Source organism: Exophiala aquamarina (assembly GCF_000709125.1).
Source record: "Exophiala aquamarina CBS 119918 chromosome Unknown aczIA-supercont1.1, whole genome shotgun sequence".
Taxonomy (NCBI): Eukaryota; Fungi; Ascomycota; class Eurotiomycetes; order Chaetothyriales; family Herpotrichiellaceae; genus Exophiala; species Exophiala aquamarina.
In genome coordinates this window covers 3,250,527-3,274,560 of record NW_013550587.1, presented here as the reverse complement: position 1 = coordinate 3,274,560, position 24,034 = coordinate 3,250,527, and the positions used below count along the sequence as shown (strand labels likewise).

Genomic DNA, 24,034 nt, shown 5'->3' with positions numbered 1-24,034 from the left:
AGTCCAAAACGCCTTGTGAGGTGCCTGCCGATATCACACAAGTAAATCATCCGTGGGGCAGCAACAAGATTGGCCACGAGCGACTTGAGGAGCTCGCGTGAAGGGAATGGGTTGAACGTCACACAATGTTTTCAAGTTGCTCAGAGAGGGAGAGCCATCCGCAGCAAACAAACAACGCCGAGAGCTCGAAGGGAGGACGTGAAGCGAGCAATGAGAGAAATGCACATTGATCTAGTCGCTCGCCATGACACTTTGTCCTCAGCTATATGTGAGTCCTTGACCTCCAGGCAGCCGCCTTGTCTAGCTTGCCTGATCTTCGGGAATCACCTGGAGACGTGGGCTTCAGGTACCTGAGATTGCTCACTCTGGGTTCGTCTAATATGGACCGTAAAAGAGAGTCTTGATCCAGAAGAAGGGCTACGAAGGGGCTGAAGAAGGAGAGAGCAGGCAGCGATAAAGGAAGGGCAGCCAGAAGGGGGGTGAAGGTACGGCAGAGGTGGAATTATGTCATCGTTTGGAGATGTACCCGCCGCCCGCATTCACTCGTGTTGCTGAGATGGAGTCACTGTCGATAGGCACACATCCACCCCCACTGGTCCTGCAAAGCCGTACTTCTATCCTCTTAAACATGAGCTGGCGACACTACTGGCTCTCATAGCTTCCATCATACTTGTGAAGTGCAGCTCCTTATCTCATGGTGATCCTACCAGTAGAGCGAAACTATGTCCAGGTCGCCCATCGACACCGACCGAGCGTTTGCTGTAAACCAACCCAACCAACCCGATAAAAGGTCGCCTTCTTCTACAATCGTCGACCAAGTCTATTCATCCCATCAATCATTGACAAATGCTGCAATCACAAGAGGCCGTTTGAGACGCCAACGCTATGACATTATTAGATCCTCTTCATCTAACCCAACTTGCCCATGTCTATGCCTCATCGTCCGTATCCGGAGGGTGAGGTGTTCCCTTGGGGCTGTTGAGCCATTCAATGCTGGAGGAGTAAAAAGTTAGCAAGTCGGATCAAATGGTCAATGGTTTCAACAACACTTACTGTCGTAATCTTCGTCGAACATCCCTCTCCTTGATTTGAGCTCGGGTCAACTTCTTCTTCTTCTTCGCCCTGAACTTCATATCACTGTTGTCTTCCGCGCCGGAATTGACTGCCGACGCAGTGGCGCTTGAAACCACTGAACTGACGTTGCTAGAGCCTGGCCTCGAGTCTTCGAACCTGTTAAGATCGATCGCAAGAAGACCTTTGTGGGTGACACGGCCATCAGCAACGTGCCATTGTTCGGGACACAAAGCCCCGACGAATTCTTCGTTATGGCTGATCATGACGACACCTCCCCTGTAGTCACGAATGGCAACAGCCAAACCTCCCAAGGAATCTCGGTCCAAAAAGTTGGTCGGTTCGTCCAGCACAAGCAAGTGAGGATTGTTCCACATAGCACCGGCCAAGACAACCTTCACTTTCTGTCCTCCGCTGAGTCCGGAAATTTCGTTATGGTTGGCAATTTCTGGATCCAAGCCGACATCTTCGAAATGCTTGGAAATAACTTTCGGTTCTAAAATTCGATAACCCAGACCTTCGCGAGATGCCTCATGATCATCAAACTCTTGTACGAGCTTTTGGAAGCCCCACTCCAAAAGTGTCTCTCTGGATACTTGGCTGTTGAATTTAGGAATCATGTTGCGCCATTTGACCTCGTACTGGAAAGTCTTCTTGTACTTCTGTCGACCCATCACGTTTTCCAATTGTCTTGCTCCCTTGCCATCTCCAAGATCGATCCACTTCTCCATTTGAGCCTTGTCTTCATCAGTGAGGATGCGCGTGGCCTTCATTAGGACTTCTCGGTCATCCCCGTTGGCATATCTCCACTGCAGATATTGGTTGGGAGTCTTCTCCATGTGCATTTCCACGTGCTCGAGAGCGTGTTGTTTGATGTAGCCAATTCGGAGATTGGGATGCTTCTCAACTTTACCAGTCTGAGGAATGGTTTCTCCCGTCAACAGCTTGATCAACGTAGACTTGCCGGCACCGTTTGCGCCGATGATGGCCACTCGAGAAGATAAGCTCAATTGGCATGAAACATCTTGCAAACTTGGTTTCGAGGATCCAGGGTAGGTATAAGTGCAATTGGTCATGCGGATTATCGATCGGGTGTTCGACTTCACACCACTGAGAATTCCGGGTGGAGGGAATTTGAACTGAACCTGAGATGCAGAAAGAGTATAATAGCTCTTGCCCTCCGGCTTGACCTTGACGAATGCGGCCAAGTTTCCAACATAGTGAACAAGTTTCTTCTGTTCGTAATGGTAGATATCAGTGCAGACAGCATCAAGGAATCCGGAGTCATGAGACACAATCAATGAAGTAATCTCCGTGTGCGTTTGAAGATATTCCTCCAACCATTTGACATTGGCAACATCGAGGTGATTTGTCGGTTCGTCCAATAGGAGCACATCCGCGCGCATCAACATCGCTCGAGCCAAAGCGAGCTTCATCTTCCAACCTCCCGACAGAGAGCCAACTTTGTGGGATTGACGTCCTTCAGGACCAGCTGTAAAGCCGACCTCGCCAAGAACCTCTGAAATTCGGTCTCGCCCTTCCTTGGCAATCTCAGGGTCTTTGGCAACGAATTCTAGAATGCTGATATCAGCGTCCTCGCCTTGGTTGTGTTCCACAAAACACGTCCTGAGCACATCTTTGGAAGGAAATCCTTCTAGCTTCCCATCTGCGATACTGCGCATAAGGGTGGATTTGCCGGCACCATTGCGACCGCAGAGACCATATCGATGACCCTTAACAAGTCGCAAGTTTGTATGAGATAGCAGCAACATACCGCCGTAGGCAAGGGAGAATTCGGCGTTGACAATTTCGACCTCATCAGGATTGACAACCACTGGGGCGCCGTACTTTTTATGATCCTCTTCAACAAAGTGTTTCTGTACACCTTCTGCGATGGCAATCCGGTTCTCATCAGGGAGTAGGAACTTGAGATAGGGTGCAACTCGACCGGGGATCCGGCTAAAGACCCTGCTGTTGACATCTTCACGAACCATCTCAGAGACATAGGACTGGCCTAGTTTCCAGAGAGCCGCGTCTTCCTTTTGCAGACCTCCCTGTGCTCGAAGCTGACTATCGAGCACTTTCAGGACATCATCTGTTGATGTGTGAGCAATTTGGCTGTACGTAACACCATCTCTATCGTCGCCCATAGCTTTCTTCATGACCGCGACTGCTCGGTCTGCCAATTCTCTGACCTCAGGGAGGGAAGCGTTATCTTTGACTTTCTGCACGCCGGGTTGCAATTTTGGTAAGAAAGTTCTAGCTTCAACGGGATCGTGGACGAGTTTGGTCAGATTCTCAACGACCACCACAGTCTGTCTCAGAACCTCCTGCGATGTTGAAGGGTTATTCAGAGCCCTTTCTAGAAGGGGAGTGAGAAGGGCGAGGACAGGTGAGGTGACTATGGCAACAAAGGTAGTCTGCGACAGGGCGTGGATGGCCTTCTGTAAAGTTTGGGTCGAAGGATTTTTCATAGTATCAATCAAAAGTGGTATCCGAGGAGCCACGTCGTCGTTCTGTAGTAGTGTGACGAGAGAGTTCATGGTCTTGGTAGCAGCCTTAGCGACCTCGGCCTTGAGATCGTGCATTCCGCCCTCGACGATGGGAATGAGCTCCTTCAGTGTTTTTCCCATGGACTCTCGCAGGACGTCTTTAGCTTGCTCTTCCTCTTTTGTACCACTACCCATTTGCGCCTTGTCCGCTATTTTGCCCAAGAGCGTAAAAGCGCCGACAGTGCCCTGCCATTTGCCCGTTGGCTTGGAGAGATATTGAGAGAGAGCCGGGAGGAGGCCCACAACCATGGCCTCGGGGTCGAGGTTCTTGAACAACTCATCAACGGCGTATTGGGCCGATTCCCGAACGGAAGGGCCTTTATCCGCTAGGCCGTCGAGGGCCAGGTTAAGCAGACCGCCGTCCTGAACCAGGAAGACGACCTCACTGAGCGGCTGTTCCCGAGGGAACCGTTCAAACATGGCACCGAGGATGAACATGGTGCTCTCTCGCTTTGCGCCATTTTTCTTATCGGATGAGGCCTTCTTGATCTCCTGTATGAGGTTGTATGAGAGCAGGCCGCGAATACCTATGGACTGGATCAAAAGGTTTGTCAGGGCGTAGGACGCATCGAGAGAAGCCTGGGCAGCCTCAGATTCGAGAATGGTGTTGAGAAGGCTGCTAATTTCTTCGGAAGTAGGAGCAACGCCGGAGAAGGTCGACTTGGAAGCGACAACCGGAGTGGCCATGACTGATGCCAGACGAGGGGATTCACGATGTGGCATGCTCTGACAAAAGCTGGCGCCAGGCCGTGAGGAAGCGAGATTCCCAGAAATAGGGCACTCGGAGGGAGCAAAAACAAGAAAAGCACCCTCAAACTCGCCCTACTTAAAAGAGGAAGAGTGGAGATTGTTGTCAAAGCAGGAAAAAAAAAAAGAAAGAAAGAATCTGAACAGAGGTGTAGGAAAGGCAAAAAAGGGCTGAGGGCCTAGGAGGGGGTGCTGATTATTTTTCGTTTGGGAAATTTCAGAATTCTGATTCAGCCTGCGCTTTTGCGGCGGTGCTGCGGCCCATTCACTTCAGGTCCTCAACCACGTTTTTTGGCCTGAGGGATCTGAGGGGCCCAAAGGCTCATCGGGGGGGTCCTTGGGTCTCCCAGTGGCCTCCCAAGTTTCAGGCTCTGAAAATTTGGGTCGGAGGCACGGAGGCACGGGCTCTCCCGATAAGCGATAAGCGTCAAATTCGAGTTTTTCACAGCCACTGACGTGTGGCTCTCGGCGGCCCCAGACGCGTTAGCCACAGCCTAACGCCGTTACCCGCGACGCCCCGGGACAATTCTCAATTGGGCAGCCTCGCTGACTAATTCTCTCCAGGTTTCTGGTCACCCGGCTGCCCTCTTCTCCCGTTTATTCACCTGCATCTGACGAGTAGATGTGCAGGTATATTACGTATTCCATGCCATGCAAGGCTAAATGACCCTAGAAGAATCGTCCCTGGGAATCTTATTGGGCGTAAATGTGACAGATTTCAACTGGAAAAGAAAGAAGACGCCGCCAAGCAGAAGCGCCAGATGGTAAATAAGTTTGTTGCAAGAAGAACTGGTCCTAGGGGAGAGACTTATTCTTTATTGTGTAAAGTCTAATCTCGGGAGATACGACCTAAGTACTCCGTGAGCCTCGTCGATGATTACCTTAAGACAGCCCTTGTCAGAAAGGTTGCGCTCTTGAAGAGGCGTTCCCCACTGGCACGCCCTATTGAATTGAAAATGACGTTGTAACGAGGCCACGGAACTCTTCAAAATATTCCGGTCCCGAACATCGACGTTGACCATCTTCCCACAACAATCAGCTGTCAACCAGTCGCGCACCTTCAGTACTATAGTACTATAGTCCATTACAACTACTCACCCCCTCAATAAAACGAGGCCCACCGTAAAGATAATGAGCAACACGACCGATACGCACGACCCCTCCTCCAACGACATGAAAATCCCCATCTCGCCCTCCCGCGCCTCGACGCTCGCCGCAAACCTGTTGTCCATCCAAACACGCATCGCCTCCGCGGTATCTCCAACCTCATCAAAACCTCCACGCCTCGTGGCCGTCTCCAAACTCAAACCAGCCAGCGACATACTGGCCCTGCACCAGCCACCCACCTCGCAGCAACACTTCGGCGAGAACTACGTCCAAGAACTCCTCGAAAAAGCCCGCGTCTTACCGCGCAGCGTGCGCTGGCACTTCATCGGCGGGCTACAGAGCAACAAGGCGGCGCAGCTGGCGCGGGAAGTTGACAACTTGTGGGCGGTGGAGAGCGTTGACAGCGTCAAGAAGGCCGGGCTACTGGAGAAAGGCCGGAAGGATCGAGACGAGCGACTGGACAAGGAAAAAGGCTCAGAACAACAAGACAGCGCTGCTGTGGGAGAGCCGCTCCGCGTCTTTATCCAAGTCAACACGTCGGGCGAGGACTCCAAATCCGGGCTCGAGCCGCAGTCGGCTGAACTACGCGAGCTCGCACGGTATATACAGAACGAATGCCCGCATTTGCGCCTCCAGGGGCTGATGACCATCGGGGCGATCGCGCGGTCGCGCGCGACAACTGCGGAGACAGAGAACGAGGATTTCGATACCTTGAGAGACACCCGAGACTGGGTAGCTAAGGAAGTTGGCTTGCAAGTCGAGGAGTTGGAGTTGAGTATGGGCATGAGTGAGGATTTCGAAGGTGCGATACGCCAGGGGAGTAATGAGGTGAGGGTCGGGAGCACCATCTTCGGTGAGAGGCCGCCGAAGAAGGATGCGAGGGTACTGGAGGATACAGAGGGCTAGCAGAAGTAGCTTGTCCTTTTACCTGACCTCCAAAAAAGGAGATCCATCGTCTCAGAGACTTATCCCCAGCTCCTTGGGCCAACCGAGATCTGACACAATAACGACAAGCTCTAGCCTTGCCGAAGAAAGCAACACCCTCATTCCTGGTCAGGTACTATTACGTTACACTATCGTCCACTGACGCAAAGGATACGTCCTACACAAGTGGATGAGGGAGACCGACAAATATTCCACAGGTTGTGGCTTTGAATGGATGGTCTGTCTGTTCTTGACGATCATGCTCTGGATACATATTGCCCTCCATCAGGTACATCTTCCGGAGTCTGTTCTCACAAGAGACTAACGTCACTTGGTCAGTTTTACATGCACAAGGTGCCCTCCCTATGGACTCCTGGTAAGACGATCCTGCATCATATTCAGCAGGATCCCAGGAATCGTGTCCTGGGTGGCTCGAATCGTCAATCGATACAGCTGCAAGAATCGTCAGTGACACGATCATAGTCGGTAGCATGGGAAAGAAAACATACCTTTTGCTGGGGATTAGGCTCCAACCTCAACAAACATCCCGTCTTGCCCTTCTCCAGCTGAAGGACGGCACAGCCAACAATGTTCTTGGGATTGGGATCTACTGTGTCCAAGATTTTCCACCGGAACCCAAGTACAACATCTCGCGTGTGCTTATCATTCATCGTCGCCGACGGTGATCGGAGCCCAAATGTGCTCTGTGCTTCCATAGGACCTGCACCAATTTGGCGCCAGCGCTTGAAGAAATCTTCGGCGGAGAGTTCCGAAGGGTCCATAAAGCGGTGTGGGAGAATAGGAAGCTTGAGCGTGTAGGCTTGAAGAGCTCCTGCGAGGTATGAAATACGGATGGTTGGCGCTTCAGAAAATGGTCCAATGGATGTACAAACAATGGTTTGTTGAACTTGAGATTCAGATGCCACTGACGGATCTGGAAGACTTTTCGTGTCCACCTTGAGATTGGGGCCGGACTTGTTGTCGAGAGTTGTGGTAAATGACCCGATAGGGAACGATGCCTTATTTGTGAAGTAAAGCTTGACGACTCCTAGATGCCCTCGATACTCAGCCCGAACACCGACTTGGATTTGAGGATCCTCAAAAAGGACGCCCTCATCTGCAAAGTACATCTGCTCGTATCCAATCTCCCAGTCTGGTGAAAGATGCGTCGTACTAGCAAGATTTGGCATTGCCGTCCCATTGCCGTGTCCATTCATGTCCAGTCCAGCAAGGTCGTTTGCTGCGGAACCATTCTGGGTGGAGGCTCTGGAGGCTGTGCCATTAACACTCGAGCCGGCTTGGGTTCCATTGACGATTGTGGTGAACGATCGTTTCAGCCCAGTTTGCTGAGCAAGTATGATTTCTTGCTTATCAGCGTTTGCATCTTTCCCTCCCACAAGCCATGTCCGTCGCTCGCTGGTGCCTGCACTCTTCTTGTGGAGTCTTTGAAGCAGGATAGATGCTCTTTCAGAGAATGGTGGCATCTCGTCACATATGGTCCTCAGCAGATCATCTGCGGGTAGTGTAGCAATGGCCAAGTACTCGCAAGCCCTTTGCTGCAGCTCCGAGTCTGGAGAGTGGCTATAGAATTGGAACATCTGCAATAATTGCGTCTTGATCTCCGGGAAGAGATTGACAAACTTGACGAATGTAGACAAGAGAAGGGCCCTCGTTGCATCTGGTGCCGAGATCATCTTGTTTTGTAAAGCCATCAACTGCTCGATAGGACTGCATCCTTTGTTGTCCGCAATCAAATGTCCAAATTCTCCTAAAAGATAACCACCGATCTTGACAAGCGTGTCGTGGCAATTTTCACCTTTTAAGTACTCAAAAATGTGCTGTGCCGCGTGTGCTTGCAATTCCTCGTTGTTGGTCACAATTTGCACAACTCTCTGCCACACTTCGTCGCTGACATGATCTCCCGCCATAGCCAAAAGTCGGAGGGTGATCTCGATGTACCATTGAGCATCGGTTGCGTATTTCTCGGTCAGAATGGCAATCTTCAAAGTCATCTCTTCTCGAATCGAATAGTCGGCAGATTGCAGGTACTTCAGAAGTTCATTTACGATCGGCTGAGCGTTGGAAGTATCACACATGCTGTATAGCAGATCCAATCCTTTTCTTCGTACACTAATATCTCGGTCACGAAGTGATCCAATAATCAGACTCTGGTGACGTTGAATGGGATCCAAAGTCTCTGATCTCGCTGCTAAATGTGTCATGGCATCAAGTCCCAAGTAGCGAACATTCGTCTCTCTCGATTGAATGAACTTCCCCAACTTCGAAGATATCTGCATCATCAAGCCGTGTTCTGTGTCTAGGTGAATGAGTAGGTTAATTGCCTCAAATAACACTGCATTCTGCGCATTGTTTTGTTGAACATTCTTGGGTGCCTCGGTTGCGAACTGCAATATTGCTTGGAGTGAATCACGTATGATTTCGCGGACGTGTGTGTCTTCCGAGGGAGGGTAGTACTGTAATAATTTCAGGAATTTGACCTGGATCCAGGGACAGGGAACCTTATAATAGAAGTAATCTGGAGACACGTCGTTTTCGATGACAATTCTTCGGAGCCTTTGGGCAGCCTTGACATAACTGCCCTTAAAGGCCTCGGGATTATCTTGGACCAGGGCCATGACCAAGGAAGTCACAGACAGAACGACTCCCATGTCTGGATCATCCATCAAGGAAATAACTCTTTCCGACCATTCGGGTTGTATGATGCCTGGATACTTTCTGTAGAGTCTCAATAGAGTCAAGGCGGCTTTTTTCTTGACAAAGGATTTGGAGGTTGGGGATATAAGAAGGCGATGGACATCAACAGCAAGGGCTTCACCCATCTCTCTTCCGCCGACGTTAGCCACCGCATGGAGTGCCAGACAATTGTTGAGCTCATTGTGATCAAGTAAATCTTTACGAATACTGTTGACGACTAGGTGAAGGAGTTCATGTTGCTCGTGGAGGAACAGGGTGACTGCAAGGTAGCCAATCTGTTTCTCCGAATACTTTGTGGCAGAAATGAGGTTGACGGCTTCCAGATGCCCAAAGTCGACGTTGTATCCTTGGATATAGATATACAGTAACTTGCAGACGTATTTCTTCTTCTGGTATCCATCGAGTTTCTCGCTCTTGAACTTTTGTCTGATATTGGCCAACTCCTTGTTTATCCGTTTCTCCTCTAGCTCCCTGGCTCGGGCGTTGCGGAGGTCAGCAATGAATTGGACAAGGCCACGCATGGACGACATGTTGGAACAGCGAGACGAAGCAGCATCTGCGTCGTGCTGCTATGCGGTGGTTCCGGAGGCGGTGGGACGGGAATCAGAGAGGCGGACGGAGAAGGCGCGGGTCAATAGTGCATTCTTTGGACCAATTCACTGCTCACTGTCATCGCGCAACGTGAGTAGACGGAGAAGCAGTCATAGTCTGACAAGAAACACGAACCAATGTTCGTATTCTAGGGCCACCAGGTCTTGAGATGTGGTTGGTAAATGGAGGATAGGGTGAGCACTGGAAGTAGCCGCACCATCGAGCCACCCAAGCGAGCGGCCGGAATTGCGCACAATATCACTAATGGCTCTAGCGCAGCCTCAAAATGGGAAAGCGCGGCCTCAATAGATATCTTTCGAAGGATGCCCTGAACACCAATTTATAGTGATGCACGTCACTCAGACTCCTGTTCTATTTGATGTAGGTAATAAGAGGTAACATCATAAGATGCATCAAGACTTCTGTGATGCTTGGAGGTGAATCATCTGTCCAATGGCAACCACTAGTTTTCTCAATTCCCATTGCCATCTGGTAATTCTTTTTGTCTGGAAGAAGCATGCCGCCTCTCACAATGCTGATGGCATCCGCCCAACAATTGCGGGATTATCGTTCTAGATAGCCCACACGGATATTCTCAGAGTAGCAATTCTGATCGAGGTCTAAGAGGCGGAACCAACTTTGGAGGAGACATCGCTTGGATGTATAGGGAGATGACCACAAGAATAATGACTCACTGGCAATGTTGAAGCACCAATGCCGTGCATTAGACGTCAAACAGGACGACTGACGCTATTTATGTTACAATCTAGTAACATTAAGCGGTTTCAATCGACACACGATGTGAGTTTAGCGGTGTCTGTCAAGAAGCGCCAAAAAGAGCTATCGACTGGTACCACGGCTATTCACCTGGACAAATCTAATCAGTTCGGCTTCATCGGAGAAAGGCTCGTACAGAGTGAGACGGCAGAGGCACGAGAGGATACCGTTCACGAATGGCCTGCGAGCGCTATCATCTCATCAAGCAAGGCCACAGTTTCCACCGGACTTGCAATCCATGCGCAGCAACAAGCGCTGCGAGCCTTGAAATCATTGCCTCCGCCACTCAAGAACTGATCGCCGACATGGAGTGTGCTCGACGGGGAAATCCCTCCGAACCATTTCTGACATGACTGAACCCCCAATGATTTGTCCCCAATGTCCAGGAAAACATCGGCCCCTCCATTGAACACCGTGAACGGAATGTCAGCATGAATGGCTTTACCTCCTGTCCCAGGAGCATTCAGTGATGCCTCCACCACTTGCTGCACAACAAGAACGGTCTCCTCCAGTTGCTCACGGGTCAGCTTCTGTGACTGATCTGCTGCGTAAATGCCTACTGCTCGTTCCTTCCGTAAGACTTTTGCCTGCAGATGCAGAGTCCGAATGCAGGAGTGAAAGGCAGTCTCAGCTACATCGAGTAATGACTGGATGGCTCGCTCATTCCAGTCATTCATAGCGTCCAAGATCCACTCTCGGCGAGGGATGTACCGTAGACAGTGCTCTGCAGTCTCGTCAAACACGAGCAGGAAGTTCGACTCGCCACCCATGATGATGAGGTTTTCCTTCTGTTGGCGCGTGAGTTCTTGCGATGACTGTACTGCAAGGAGGAGGCCAGATAATCGATTGAAGTAGTTCTGGGGCTGTGTGTACCCAGCAGCTGTCACAATGCCTATCCTTACACCTCGAGATAGGAAATGGAGGAGTCTGGCAATGACAGGATCTGATTCCGGCGAGTGCAGAGATGCCCCGTCTTCGTAGAGGGTCACGTCACCATCGAAGGTGAGAAGCTCGAGGCCTGGCTTTACCTTTGTCTTTAGAGACCGGTATGGCTTAGGCTGAATCATGGCTAAGATTTGGGCGGTATTCAAGATCAAACGAATATCGTTGAATGATGGGGCGACAAATCGACGGGAGGAAATGGCACGTATTGCATCTTGATGTTTGAAAGAGTCCTCAAGAGCTAGAGGGGTGAAGAAGGTTGAGATAGTGGGGACCAGCATACTGAGCTTCGACCGCGTTGATGTTTCCTGGTGATTAACTAGAGTGCCTGTTAAACGAGTGGCTTCATTGGTGAGAAATTACTCACTGTGGTCAAGTATCAAGTCTTCCACATCTCTGAAGATCTCTGCGTATCTTTGCCGAGCAGACCGAGCCATGGTATTGAGGCTATGAGCATGGGTTTCGTCATATTCGACGGCTGGTTGTGAGTTGAGCACAAAAGGGACTGCAAGGAGGCCCTGTTGCGAATTAGAATGCGGTGGACGTTGGTGTCTAGTGGCACTTCATCTGTCACTAATGACTGACCTTGATCCATTCGATCTAGACTGGTAATTAGTCCTCTGTGACAACCAGAACAGCAGGCCAGCTTACCAATTGATCACGCCGGTGTGTCTTTCGCATCATCATAATCAGCTTCCGAATATAATCGGGGGAAATAAGCCTGGTAGCTTGCCTTCAACGCATCTGAGGGTTGTTAGTCGTGAACAAAGTACGGCTTGTGGCTGGGTTGCAATACATTCCACCCTATACCTAGTCGTCATTTCTGCGATGATGATTTTGGGGGGGTTGTGAAGGGTATAGCAACAAAGGGGAGGTCTAGTCAAGGTTGCTCAAATGAAGGAGCAAACAGGAGATGCCAGCGGTTGAACAAAAGCCGTGGTGGTACGCGTGACGTGTCTGTGCCAGGGAGCTCGATATAGCGGTCAACAGCAGTTTCCTGAATCAGAAAGAGCTTAATCACCCAAGAAGTCGCTTGAACACAATTCACGTTCTCTCTTGTTTAATGCTTTGAAGGGCCAAAGTCTCCACTGGTATCAAATATCTAGGTAGTTTGACGCGAGGAGGACTTTACACGGGGCGTAGTACGGAGTACTCCGTTCTCGATAATAGTGACTTGCCCGCTCGGTACGGCACATGCCACTCTAATTTAGCTTCTTCGTTCAACACCACCAGCACTGGCATGTGGTAACCGAGTTAATTGATCCGCTAACTTGGGCCACGGATACGGAGGAATAAGTAATGTCCTGACTCCCTGACCCCACAGCTACCTTTCGTCGACGAGCATCCACTGCATCACCAACAATGAAAACTCAATGTTGACTAATTACAAAATCATGCCCACATGAAATCGTCCAATATACCCTGACATATTCCGAGCTGCAAACAAACCTTGATCCCGCCACGGCAACGCCGAGGTATGATCGGAGCAATAGTTCCTCCGCAAATTCACAGTTAAGGTTGACAGACTCCCCTATATATCAGGTAGCGGTCCTGGAAGGTCAAGTGTAAAGCCTATTACAGTCCGACTGCGGGTGGAGGGGCCAAAAGAGTTTCATTTAAAAGATGTCGTCAGAAATGTTGAGCATCAATATTTCTTCGTTTGCAGACCCTTCCAAGTACCAACTCTCTAAGCTCCCTCGGCCATCTCTCTCTGAGGCGACCGACATTGTGATTCAAGTCCACGCCGCAAGCATCAACCCCATAGATGTTAAAAAGGCATCTGGGATTTTTAAGGCTGGCCTTCCTGAAGAGTGTGTAACCTCCCCTTTCATAGTGCAAGGCTCATGAAGATCGACAGGTTTCCATATATGATTGGATATGACTGTGCAGGCGTGGTAGCTGAGACTGGGAGCAAAGTTTCACGGTTCAAGGTTGGAGATGAGGTATATGTGCGGTTGCCGGAGAGGTCTCGAGGTATCAATAATCACCGACGCGTTTGACTTACCGTCGATATGCTGATCCCTTCCAGGATCGTGGAGCGAATACGTCAAATGCGAAGAGTCCTTTGTCGCACTGAAACCCAAGTCTCTGTCGTTTGGTGATGCAGCATCATTGCCCTTGGCGGCGCTCACTGCATTGCAGGCGCTAAGGAAATATCGAGGCTCCTTGGTTGGGAAGACGGTGTTCATCCCCGGTGGTCGTGAGTGTTTTTCCTGCCTCTCAGCCATCAAGTCAATTTACTTAATTTGGAACAGTGAGCGGTACTGGCGCATATGCGTGTCAGTTGGCGAAGAATGTCTTTCACGCTGGCAAGGTTATCACGACAGTTTCCACTTCAAAAGTCGATAAAGTGCCACAACTACTTGGGGAGGGGGTGGTTGATCAAAGTTGGCCCATTTCCAATCCTACAACTCTGATAATATTGCTGATCCAGCGACAGTCATCGACTATACCAAAGACGATGTCATGAAGATCATTTCCCGCGGCTCAGTCGACTTCATCATGGACACTACTGCACAAGCGATGCAGTTTTTATCTTTGATGACGCCATCGACTAGCACCATCATCTCCATATCAACACTACCATCCGGAACTCAGCTACAAGAAGCCCCCGTAATGAATCGTCCGGATAAGCCGAGGCTGCCATGGTTCATCCGCCTCGCCTTAAACGCAGCGGATTCGATCAAACAGTTTCGTGCCCGGCGATGGGGGGTTCACTACGAGTACATGTTTCTCGAATCAAACGGTAAAGACTTGGACAGTTTGAGCAAGTATGTCGAAGAAGGGAGCTTGTCATCAGTGGTCGGTTCTAGGGTGAACTTTCGAGATCTTGCAAAGGTACGGGAAGCTTGTAACATAGTGTATAGCGGCAAAGGCGGCATTGGTAAGGCGGTCATTGAAATCCTGTGATATCTACGGTGTTTCTGGCTTCAAATTGCCAACTGCCATGTGCGGCATACTCGGTTTCTTCATCGTATCTGGATTTCTCAGCAACACATGATGACTTGCTTGCCAAATACGGTTCAAGCCTAGAGGGCGAGCAGAGGCTGCTTCAGTCTGAGCTCCTGGTCTAACCTCGCGCAACGTCTCTTCTCGAAATCTGGGTTGTACTTATGTAGATGGTTGGTCCCAGATGGCTAGACGCTACTTAGAAGCCCCTTTGGGCGAGGATGGAAGGCTGAGGGCGGAAGTTGGCTACTCCAGGTAGTGCGAGTATCAATGAATCGAGGTCTCCACGGACTAAAATGGGGCTCCTAAATGGGGTTTACGGCTGTGCTCAAGTCGCTCGAGCCATGCTTCAAGGCTAAATAATCCATTCAAGATCGAGAATCGACATGTGAGAGGGGATAGAAGATAAGTGATAATGCACTCTAAGCATGAAGGGACACATCTTCAAGTTACATTTTTCGAACGCTAGGAACAAGGCTTGTACTTTATGGAGGTATATATTCACTGATATTGATCATGGCGGCTAGGGATATCATTTCGTCAATACGGCACATGGTCTACTCATTTGGTCTCGCCGATGCACTCTCTTGAATGGATTCAAGATTGCAAGAACTTGAGCAATTCCTGGTTGACTTCGTCGACGCAAATGGTTGGTAATGCGTGCGGTGCTCCAGGGAATTCTTTCAAGGTGCCCCGTTTGCAGAATTGTACTGCCCTTCGTCCACTGGTCTCAATCGGTACGACTTGATCGTCGGTTCCATGTAAAATCTAACACTTTTAGTCAGCAAAGAAATTCGTTGGGACAAAGAGGAGAATAGAAAAAGTCGAGGCAGGGACGATAGGCTTACCAGTATGGGAACATCCGCCTTCCGCAGGTCTTCGGAGGTATCTGTCTCAGAGAATGCTTTGATGCAATCATAGGCTGCTTTAAAATCGCATCGCATACCCTGCAGCCACCAGCTCCAGATCTTGCCCTGACTTACATTTGCGCCGGGTCTGTTGAAGCCAAAGAAGGGGCCCGTGGGCACGTCGATGAAGAATTGGGCTCGATCTTTGACCATTGCGTCTCGGAAGGAATCGAAAACTTCCAAGGGGACGCCGTCGGGATTTGCCTCTGTTTTAAGCATTCCCGGTGCGACGGCCGATACCAGTACCGCTTTCGAGACACGGCTGGTGCCATGTCTGCCCAGGAATCTGGCAACTTCTCCGCCACCAGTAGAGTGGCCAACCATCATGGCATTCTTGAGATCAAGCTTTTCGAAAAGGTCGTGAAGGTCGTCGGCATAGGTATCCATATCATGTCCTTCCCACGATTTCGACGAATTACCATGGCCACGTCGATCGTGTGCAATCACACGGTAGCCTTTGCTAGCAAGAAAGAACATTTGATGTTCCCAGTCGTCCGAGCTCAATGGCCATCCATGGCTGAAAACCACGGGCTGAGCTGTTTTGGATCCCCAATCCTTGTAGTAAATCTCAGTGCCATCGTGTGTGGTGATGTAAGGCATTTTTCAGGATGTTCTATGTGGTTGTCTATAGCGAAGTACAAAGAAGAAGGGCGACCTCTGAGCGCCGCCCAGCAGCATCCCAGTCTTCATATAGTATTTATACTATATGATTGAGATGAGGCAGGACGCAAGGTTCAGGCTAATCATGTTAGCAGTGATGTCATTTAGCTGGAAGTTGGGATCTCCATGGCTGATTTGTAGCAGCGTTTTCTTCTTCGGGCGAAATGATGGTTCATAGAAGCCGATGCAACAACACAGACGGGCGAGTACCGGCTCCTGGCTTTCCACATTCGATGAGCACGGAAGATGGAGCTCATTATTCAGGCGCACTGCCAGCTATGTCAATCTACGAAGATCAAAAAGGGCGAGCAAGGACCAGCGTGCTTGGACCTGCGGAACGAGAAGGATGGCGAATAGTTTCTCCGCCCGGGGGTTAAGTTGTATCCGGATGTTCATTTCTTCTCCTCTCCTTAATTATCTCTCCTTGGCAATCACCTTAACCGGCCTTTCACATGCACACATGTACCTACTCTATGCCTTAGGTGGGTGTAAAGCATATCGACAGTAGGAAGGTAGATGTAAGGCTTACCTTTTCTGCTAAAGCGAACGAACTGTTTGGCTTTACTCTGTGGTCAAATATGGAATGCTGAACTGCTGGAGCATCCTGTAAGGAGTACGGAAATATCCTGCTGTACGAGTGGTTGAAAGCTTAGGCGAGGTGGGTACGCCGCGCTCATGATGTCTAATATCGAGCACTAGGTTTAACTATCTTGGCCTAGCCGATGGGCATACTTACAGAAAGACGCTATATATCTCAAATACCGGGTGATATGCCGTTGTTTTGTTTACTATCGTACGAGACGTAACTAATGATCCATGGTCCTAACTTACTGTCCTTCTTCTCGGTGACCACTACAACAAACAAACGTACTATTTTATGCGCTACTGTCCGGTACTCTGTATGGATATAGCAGTATACTAATATATAGAGAGAGAGGGGCTATTTATGTAAGGGTTTAGATAGGAGCTTATTCAACTACTAGCTACCGTACAATAAAGAGATAACCTCCCCTTTAGTAGATCGTACGGTAGCTAGAGTAACTATCGATAGAGGGTAGTCAGGTGATGTAGTCTTGTAGAGGGTCGTAGGTTCCAACCAAGACCTAGTACGGGTTCAACCCGTGACAATCTACGCGGAATCTTCAGCGTACACCCTCTGTAAATACTCACTATATGCCCTAGGACCTGTACTAGGATGTTAACGAGTGGATTTAGTGAATCGATTATAACGTCCAACGCTTTTTTAAGTGTATCTTCAGTATCTATTAGCGATACAAGGCTAGTCTACTTCGCTAGAATCATGGCGTACACCCTGTGCCACAGGAAAGAACGCTCTTCAAAGGTGTCCGCCTTGCAAAGAGACACCAATCAGAGTTTCCAACTAGCATAAGCGAGAGTACGAGAGCATATTCTATTTTCATTTCAGCTTCATCTTTAATTGGCTTTCTGTCTCCGGATAACGTACTGAGGCGTCTAAGAAGCACTAGCTGATCGATGTTATGTTCAGCCATCAGAACAAGACTTTTGACAATTTCATGGTCCGTTTGTGAAAATACTACAGCAACGATCGTTCCAAAGGCATTCTCTGATTGGGGATTTTCTGCGCGAGAGCCAGCTGATACTATTTGACCGGACTCCTGAGTCGAGGACTACTCAAGGCTACATATACCACCTACACGGCTACCTGGAAGAACCCATCTAAATACACGTTCTGCGCTTCGCAGGATCTCACTATTGCATCAGGCCAGCTTCTACCAACAGTTTACAACCTTCTTATCAGCAATGCGTCCCATCTCCCTCCTTATTGCCACACTGGCCTGTGCAGCAGCGATGCCTGCCGCAACACCGCTTGACCCAGTTTTGCCCCTCGCACGCGACGCACTTCCGGAGCCCGTCAGCAAAGGCCATTTCGGAAGCCCAAGAGGCTGAAGCTGAACAACCGGAAGCTAGGGGGAGGGGACGTTTGGGAGGTCTAGATCCAGGGTCAGCGCAGCGCTAGGTGAAAGAAGAGGGTCACCTGGCTCGCAATGCCTCGCACAATGCGGTCGTGTGTGCCACGATAGGAGTGAAGGAGTCGAGTCGTCTTACCGGGGAAATCCCGACGGTCCTAATTTTCTCTCATAACACAGCCTAATGTTATGAAGATCTTCATGCACTGGCAAGGCAAACAACTTAAGTGACCTGGATTAGTGTAGAAGGGAAAGCCTACATGGGTTTGTAGTACAGCCATGCCTTTTCAAAGGTGATATAAATTCGAAGTATTGCACACTGCAAACCAGAAATTCTTCACGCCCATTGCATTCTCATACTAGGACCGACCTGGAAAAATTGATTCTGATGACATCGTTCAGGGGCCTTGCCCAATTCACTGGTGTGGTATGTTTCCTGCACATGAGCAAGCAGACGGCTGCAATACCAAAGAAGGAAGAGACCATTATGTGGTCAGACTGTCCAGACTTCTATCCTACTAGTGTCAATTGCTTCGAAGCTTTAGTCTGCGAAGCCAGGGTCGGCTACGATGATGATAAATCTTCCCTCTTCAACCCCGGTGCAGATATGACGCCATTCTCTGCCGCCAGAGATATTAGACCTACTCTAGTCAGCATGTCAAGCCATCCTTGCACTCCAGGAGGTCTCAGCATTCAGAAATCAGATGCCGGATTTTTCGATCCCAACTTTGCCCCCGATTGCTCCTTGTCCACAAGGTGCTGTGGCCTCCCACGACCCTCTGATCATGCCGTAGAGGCCAACAGAACCCACCAAGCAAGAACTCTACGTCTGCCCCAAAATCTCATTGATGACCACATCGTCGAATTTCATGCCCGCAGCTCGCGCAACTCCCGAGCTGTCGGCTTTCGAGGAGCCCTGCGTGGTCCACGACCACATGATATGCTTGGGCGCATCATGCGTGGGCTTTGGGGTGAGTTTGACGCTGATGGAGTGAGCATGAACGGCAACTTGGATCTTTTTGATGGCTTCACCTGCCTCCCACAGCGTGAGCTCGCCGATGTGCGGGCTGGAGACTTTCCAATTCCTGGAGTCGCGATGGTCAGTATTCCGGGTTTTGGTTGCAGACTTGGTTGCTAATGATGCAATGTGCGCCACGAGATTAAGGAGGAGGGCGTGACGGACGAACATTGTGAAGGCCTCAAATGTCTCATGCTGGGAAAATGGTGCAATGGCGAACTCAAAATCTACCTCTGATGTCTCAAATCGGGAGCCGTAGAGTGGAGAACCTAGGAAGGTGGCTAGTCCGATTTGCATACGTCGGCCGCCGGTGAGAGTTAGTTCAAGTGCTGTTTTGGCTGGAAGCACCAGGTCTGCTAAGATGGCCGCTGAGGATTCAATCTTCAATGATTTGAACACTTCGGCGCTGAACTCTTTGGTTTCAAGGGTGATTGGCAAACCTGCCTTTGCGAATGGCTGGATCAGTGCATTGCAGTAAGACAATAAAGCAGACAGCTGCGTTCGGTGGCGGAGATGTCCTATGACTGGACGGATCAGGGCATATTCAGGAATCGGTCGAGGCTTGAGGGTCATAACTGGTGGCCGTTGTGATCGTCTGGCGAGATTTTGTTCATGCATTGCATTGAGCAGGAGACGCAATGAAGTCCCCACAAATTCGGCGGTCTCGTTGTCCTGTGGACTCATGGACTCGTTACTTCCATTGTCTTCCCCGAAGAGGAGAGACAGCTTAGAGTGCGCATCAAGAGCAATCTCAATATGCTGCCCACGCGTCGTGATTCCTTGGTTCGCTGTCGAACGTGCCTCTCGGCTGATCTCGTAGAACAGTTCCTCTTCGAATAGGGAGTCCCGCGCTTCAGTGATCTGCTGATCGATGTTTGTGTCTTGGTCTTTCATGATCTCGCGGAAATGGAACATGCCTGTCGTTTTGTTCCCTCGAGTGATAGATACTCCCAGACGCCTTCGTCTTCGTGGAATATCCAGGCTAACAGTGCCATCGTCCAATTGACGCAGGAGAGCGAAGCCTCGGTCTCTAAACTGCTGTGTGGCTTCCGGAAAGCCAAAGTGGACACCGATAGCTTTAGCATCACGTGGCAGTCTGCTCACGGGCCAACCACGAGCGGTGAGATCAGCTATCTGAGCCCAGTATTTGGACTCCTTTTCAGCCTCCGCTTTTAGTTTCGTGGAGGCTTTCGAAAGCTTTTCCGAGGCGAACTTGAAACTTTCTGATCTCCAACCTTGAGAGGCCAGGTTCAACTGTTTTCGAAGAGCTGCTGATGGTGCTTTGTTCTGTAGAACATGGGTCGCAAGCGTTCCTATGGGCACAGCCTCTTTCAGCGCTGGTGACATGGAGCTCTGGGCTGGAACTGATTGCTTTGATATGAGTAGTGAGACAAAGTCGAGTGCACATAAGACCTCATTTTGCGCGTAACTAGAGGGATTAGCCGTAGCCTGATACTGTAGTAAGATTGCTAAGACATACCTTAGCCTTTCGAGCATCTCATCTCTGCGCTTCCAAAGGCGCTCCTGGTGTTTCTGTGGCGTCTCGTCGTCGTCTTTGTCGTCTTGTGCAGAAGCGGGCGCGTCTGCTGTCAATGGATCATTTGCAGACTTTTTGCCCTGAATGTCGATGCGAAGAGATTGCTCCGTCACATGGCGGAAGTGGCCCTTCTGAGAGACAATTTGTTGTATCTGAGCCTGTAAATTCTGTTGCTGAGAAGATAACTCGGAAGGAACAAGAAGGCTGATGGATTTAGACTCGGGCATGACGACCAGAGTTCTAGTTTGCTTGCTTTTCACGGTTCATCCAGGCGATGAGCTAGACCTTTAACAATTGATCCAGGGCCAATAACTTTAAACGTCAGCATTGGAGGATTTGGCATATATAGAGGAAAGGGTGACGGTTGGCTTTGAGAATTCGTTCCCCCAGGAGTGCAGGTGCAATGTTCACTGTTTGGTTAGGTTGATGTTGATATTAGTGGCCCTTTCGTTGTTTAGCAAGGCGGTGGGCGGCAGCAGAGTTTCAAAGCGGCAATGTAGTCGAGTCACGTGAGGAGTTCCCTCGGCGCCCATTCGTCCCTCAATTACCTAAGCCTACCTACACCGTCGAGTCAGGTGATAGTGGGTAAGGGTGACCGAGCTTCAGCTTCATGCAGTTAGAGGCCAAGGCCAACAGGAGTGCCTGGGCTCCGGATGAGCCAAGCCTAAATTGGGCTAACTGGTTAAAGGTAGCCCCCCCAGACCTCTGGAGCTTTGCCCCTCTACTCCTTGAAAATCCCAAGCCTGATGCGGGCACCGACTTGCCCCTTCCTCCAATGACGATGCCCCTCCCTCACCACCTGCTCGCTTCACCATGCTCCTCAGCCTATCGCTTTTTATCTTTGCAGACCTACTGGTTATCATCCAAACCTCCAGTTCTTCTTTGTGGTACAACTTGCTTTTGATCCTACAGCTTTATTCTTCTGTCCGTCCATTCCTTCTTCTCTATCACCTATAAATCCTCTCTCCTGCTCCCATCTATTCCCTGCCGGATCTCCCAAGCCGCCCATCCGTTCGACCACGATCCTGATTCCCACCGTCTCACCACTTTTGTTACTTCCTCATCGAGCTGCCTTGTTGACCACAATCTCTAAGACAACATGGCAACTAATTTCCCTCCTCAGAAAAAGCGCCGTATTGGCGTCATGACCAGCGGAGGTGACTCTCCTGGCATGAACGGTGCTGTCAGAGCCGTAGTCCGCATGTCAATTCACATGGGCTGTGAATCATATGCAATCTACGAAGGCTATGAAGGCCTGGTACAAGGAGGAGATCTGATTAAAGAGATGAAGTGGGAAGATGTCCGCGGTTATCTCTCTCGCGGAGGAACATTAATTGGCACTGCAAGATGTATGGCCTTTATGGAGCGTTGGGGTCGTCTCAAGGCCGCCAAGAACATGGTTAACACCGGCATTGATGCCCTGGTCATCTGTGGTGGTGATGGAAGTTTGACTGGTGCAGACAAGTTCAGGTCTGAGTGGCCTAGCCTGCTAAAGGAATTGGTTGAGACTGGAGAGTTGACACAGGCCGAGATTGAGCCATACAAACATCTGAACATCGTCGGTCTTGTCGGCTCCATCGATAACGATATGTCAGGCACGGATGCCACCATCGGCTGCTATTCCTCTCTCGAACGCATTTGCTCTGCGGTTGATGATGTCTTTGATACTGCCGCTTCGCATCAGCGGGGATTTGTTATTGAAGTCATGGGACGGCATTGCGGTTGGCTGGCCCTGATGGCCTCCATAGCGACCGGGGCCGATTTTGTTTTCATTCCGGAAAAGCCACCCAGAGTCGGCTGGGAAGGTCAAATGTGTGATATCATTACCAAGCACAGGTCGCGAGGGAAGAGAAGGTCTATCGTCATCATTGCAGAGGGCGCCCACGACATAGAGTTGAAGAAAATCACCGCCAACCAGGTTAAAGATCTTCTTTCCGAGAGACTTAAGCTCGATACCAGAGTTACGGTTCTAGGCCATACACAACGTGGAGGTCAAGCATGTGCTTATGACCGTTGGTTGTCCACATTACAAGGTGTTGAAGCTGTAAATGCCGTCTTGGAAGCTACGCCTGAGACTCCCACGCCAGTCATTACCATTCGCGAGAACAAAATCGAGAGATCCAACCTCATGGAAGCGGTGGCATTGACCAAATCAGTCACCTCAGCCATCAAAGCCAAGGATTTCGACAAGGCAATGCAACTACGCGATGTAGAATTCAAGGAGTATTACAACAGCTATATGATCACCACTTCGACCGACCACCCTAAACTGCGACTCCCAGAGGGGCAAAGGCTTAGGATTGCCATTATACACGTCGGCGCTCCAGCCGGTGGCATGAACCCGGCGACCAGAGCAGCAGTCGCTTATTGCTTGACCAGAGGTCATACCCCTCTCGCCATCCACAATGGCTTCCCTGGCCTCCAACGACATCACGACGACAAGCCAATTGGGTCGGTCCGCGTCTGCAAGTGGCTTGACGTTGATCCTTGGGTCAATGAAGGTGGTTCGGAAATTGGTACAAACCGGGGACTCCCCAGTACAGACCTAAAGAAGACAGCTGAATGCTTTGAGCTATACAAATTTGACGCCCTCCTCCTGATCGGCGGATTCGAAGCATTTACTGCTGCCAGTGAACTCAGAAAAGGGAGAGCTCAGTACCCTGCGTTCAAGATCCCATTGGTCGTCTTGCCGGCCACCGTCTCCAATAATGTCCCTGGCACGGAGTATTCTCTTGGCAGCGATACCTGTCTGAACACTCTGATCTCATTCTGTGATGCAATTCGACAATCAGCTTCGTCCTCAAGAAGGCGAGTCTTTGTTATCGAAACACAGGGTGGACGGTCTGGCTACCTCGCGACAATGGCAGGGCTTTCAGTTGGTGCGCTCGCCGTCTATATTCCCGAAGAGGGCATCAATATTCACATGCTCGCACGAGACATTGAATTCTTACGCGAGAATTTCGCTAACGATCAAGGTGCTTCGCGAGCTGGCAAGATTATCCTTCGAAACGAACGAGCTAGTACAACATATACAACACAGGTAATTGCCGATATGATCAAAGAGGAGGCTCGTGGACGTTTTGAATCTCGATCTGCTGTACCTGGCCACTATCAACAAGGTGGAAAACCATCGCCTATGGACCGGATAAGAGCCCTCCGGATGGCGATCAAGTGTATGCAACATATTGAAGACCGCTTCATTGGTAAGTCTCCCAGCGAAGTTGAGAATGATCCGCTGTCCGCTGCGGTCATTGGGATCCAGGGGTCAGAAGTAGTCTTCACACCGCTGGGTGGACCGACTGGCCTGGAAGCAACAGGCACGGACTGGGAAGATAGGCGTCCCAAAAATGAATTCTGGATGTCGATGAAGAGTACGGTCGACATTCTCAGTGGTCGGCCAAAGACTTCGGATTGTTGTGAGGACTGTGGCAAGCTGCTTTCTGGCGAACCCATGATCAAGAGACTTTCCAAGCAACTGACTAGAAAAGACCTGGCAACGGCTTGAGCCACTTGAAAATCCCGGATTTGGAGATCTAAAGGGGCAGATCGGTAGCTTGGCGTGGATTGTGGATTTCTCCCTAGAAAAG

The 24,034-nt window shown here is 50.1% G+C and overlaps 8 protein-coding genes across 8 annotated transcripts; 3 read left to right on the top strand and 5 right to left on the bottom strand.

The window, feature by feature from the left end:
• Positions 1-929: 929 nt before the first annotated feature.
• A1O9_01177 (ATPase) lies at positions 930-4,346 on the bottom strand (the record flags this gene model as incomplete). Its single annotated transcript, XM_013410336.1, has 2 exons — positions 930-993; positions 1,054-4,346. The coding sequence occupies 2 exons, from the start codon at positions 4,344-4,346 to the stop codon at positions 930-932; spliced, it is 3,357 nt and encodes a 1,118-aa protein (XP_013265790.1).
• Positions 4,347-5,543: 1,197 nt separating this feature from the next.
• A1O9_01176 (YggS family pyridoxal phosphate enzyme) lies at positions 5,544-6,383 on the top strand (the record flags this gene model as incomplete). Its single annotated transcript, XM_013410335.1, has 1 exon — positions 5,544-6,383. One exon carries the CDS (start codon positions 5,544-5,546, stop codon positions 6,381-6,383), a length of 840 nt encoding a protein of 279 aa, XP_013265789.1.
• Positions 6,384-6,764: 381 nt separating this feature from the next.
• A1O9_01175 (uncharacterized protein) lies at positions 6,765-9,646 on the bottom strand (the record flags this gene model as incomplete). Its single annotated transcript, XM_013410334.1, has 2 exons — positions 6,765-6,854; positions 6,911-9,646. The coding sequence occupies 2 exons, from the start codon at positions 9,644-9,646 to the stop codon at positions 6,765-6,767; spliced, it is 2,826 nt and encodes a 941-aa protein (XP_013265788.1).
• A 1,008-nt stretch (positions 9,647-10,654) lies between these two features.
• A1O9_01174 (uncharacterized protein) lies at positions 10,655-11,863 on the bottom strand (the record flags this gene model as incomplete). Its single annotated transcript, XM_013410333.1, has 2 exons — positions 10,655-11,745; positions 11,794-11,863. The coding sequence occupies 2 exons, from the start codon at positions 11,861-11,863 to the stop codon at positions 10,655-10,657; spliced, it is 1,161 nt and encodes a 386-aa protein (XP_013265787.1).
• Positions 11,864-13,061: 1,198 nt separating this feature from the next.
• Positions 13,062-14,336, top strand: A1O9_01173 (uncharacterized protein; the record flags this gene model as incomplete). The annotated part of the gene is made up of 5 exons (XM_013410332.1): positions 13,062-13,237; positions 13,285-13,400; positions 13,456-13,626; positions 13,682-13,813; positions 13,867-14,336. 5 exons carry the CDS (start codon positions 13,062-13,064, stop codon positions 14,334-14,336), a joined length of 1,065 nt encoding a protein of 354 aa, XP_013265786.1.
• A 636-nt stretch (positions 14,337-14,972) lies between these two features.
• On the bottom strand, positions 14,973-15,883 carry A1O9_01172 (non-heme chloroperoxidase; the record flags this gene model as incomplete). The annotated part of the gene is made up of 2 exons (XM_013410331.1): positions 14,973-15,143; positions 15,224-15,883. The coding sequence occupies 2 exons, from the start codon at positions 15,881-15,883 to the stop codon at positions 14,973-14,975; spliced, it is 831 nt and encodes a 276-aa protein (XP_013265785.1).
• Positions 15,884-18,715: 2,832 nt separating this feature from the next.
• On the bottom strand, positions 18,716-20,674 carry A1O9_01171 (uncharacterized protein; the record flags this gene model as incomplete). The annotated part of the gene is made up of 2 exons (XM_013410330.1): positions 18,716-20,339; positions 20,391-20,674. The coding sequence occupies 2 exons, from the start codon at positions 20,672-20,674 to the stop codon at positions 18,716-18,718; spliced, it is 1,908 nt and encodes a 635-aa protein (XP_013265784.1).
• An 872-nt stretch (positions 20,675-21,546) lies between these two features.
• A1O9_01170 (6-phosphofructokinase subunit alpha) lies at positions 21,547-23,952 on the top strand (the record flags this gene model as incomplete). Its single annotated transcript, XM_013410329.1, has 1 exon — positions 21,547-23,952. One exon carries the CDS (start codon positions 21,547-21,549, stop codon positions 23,950-23,952), a length of 2,406 nt encoding a protein of 801 aa, XP_013265783.1.
• Positions 23,953-24,034: the final 82 nt, after the last annotated feature.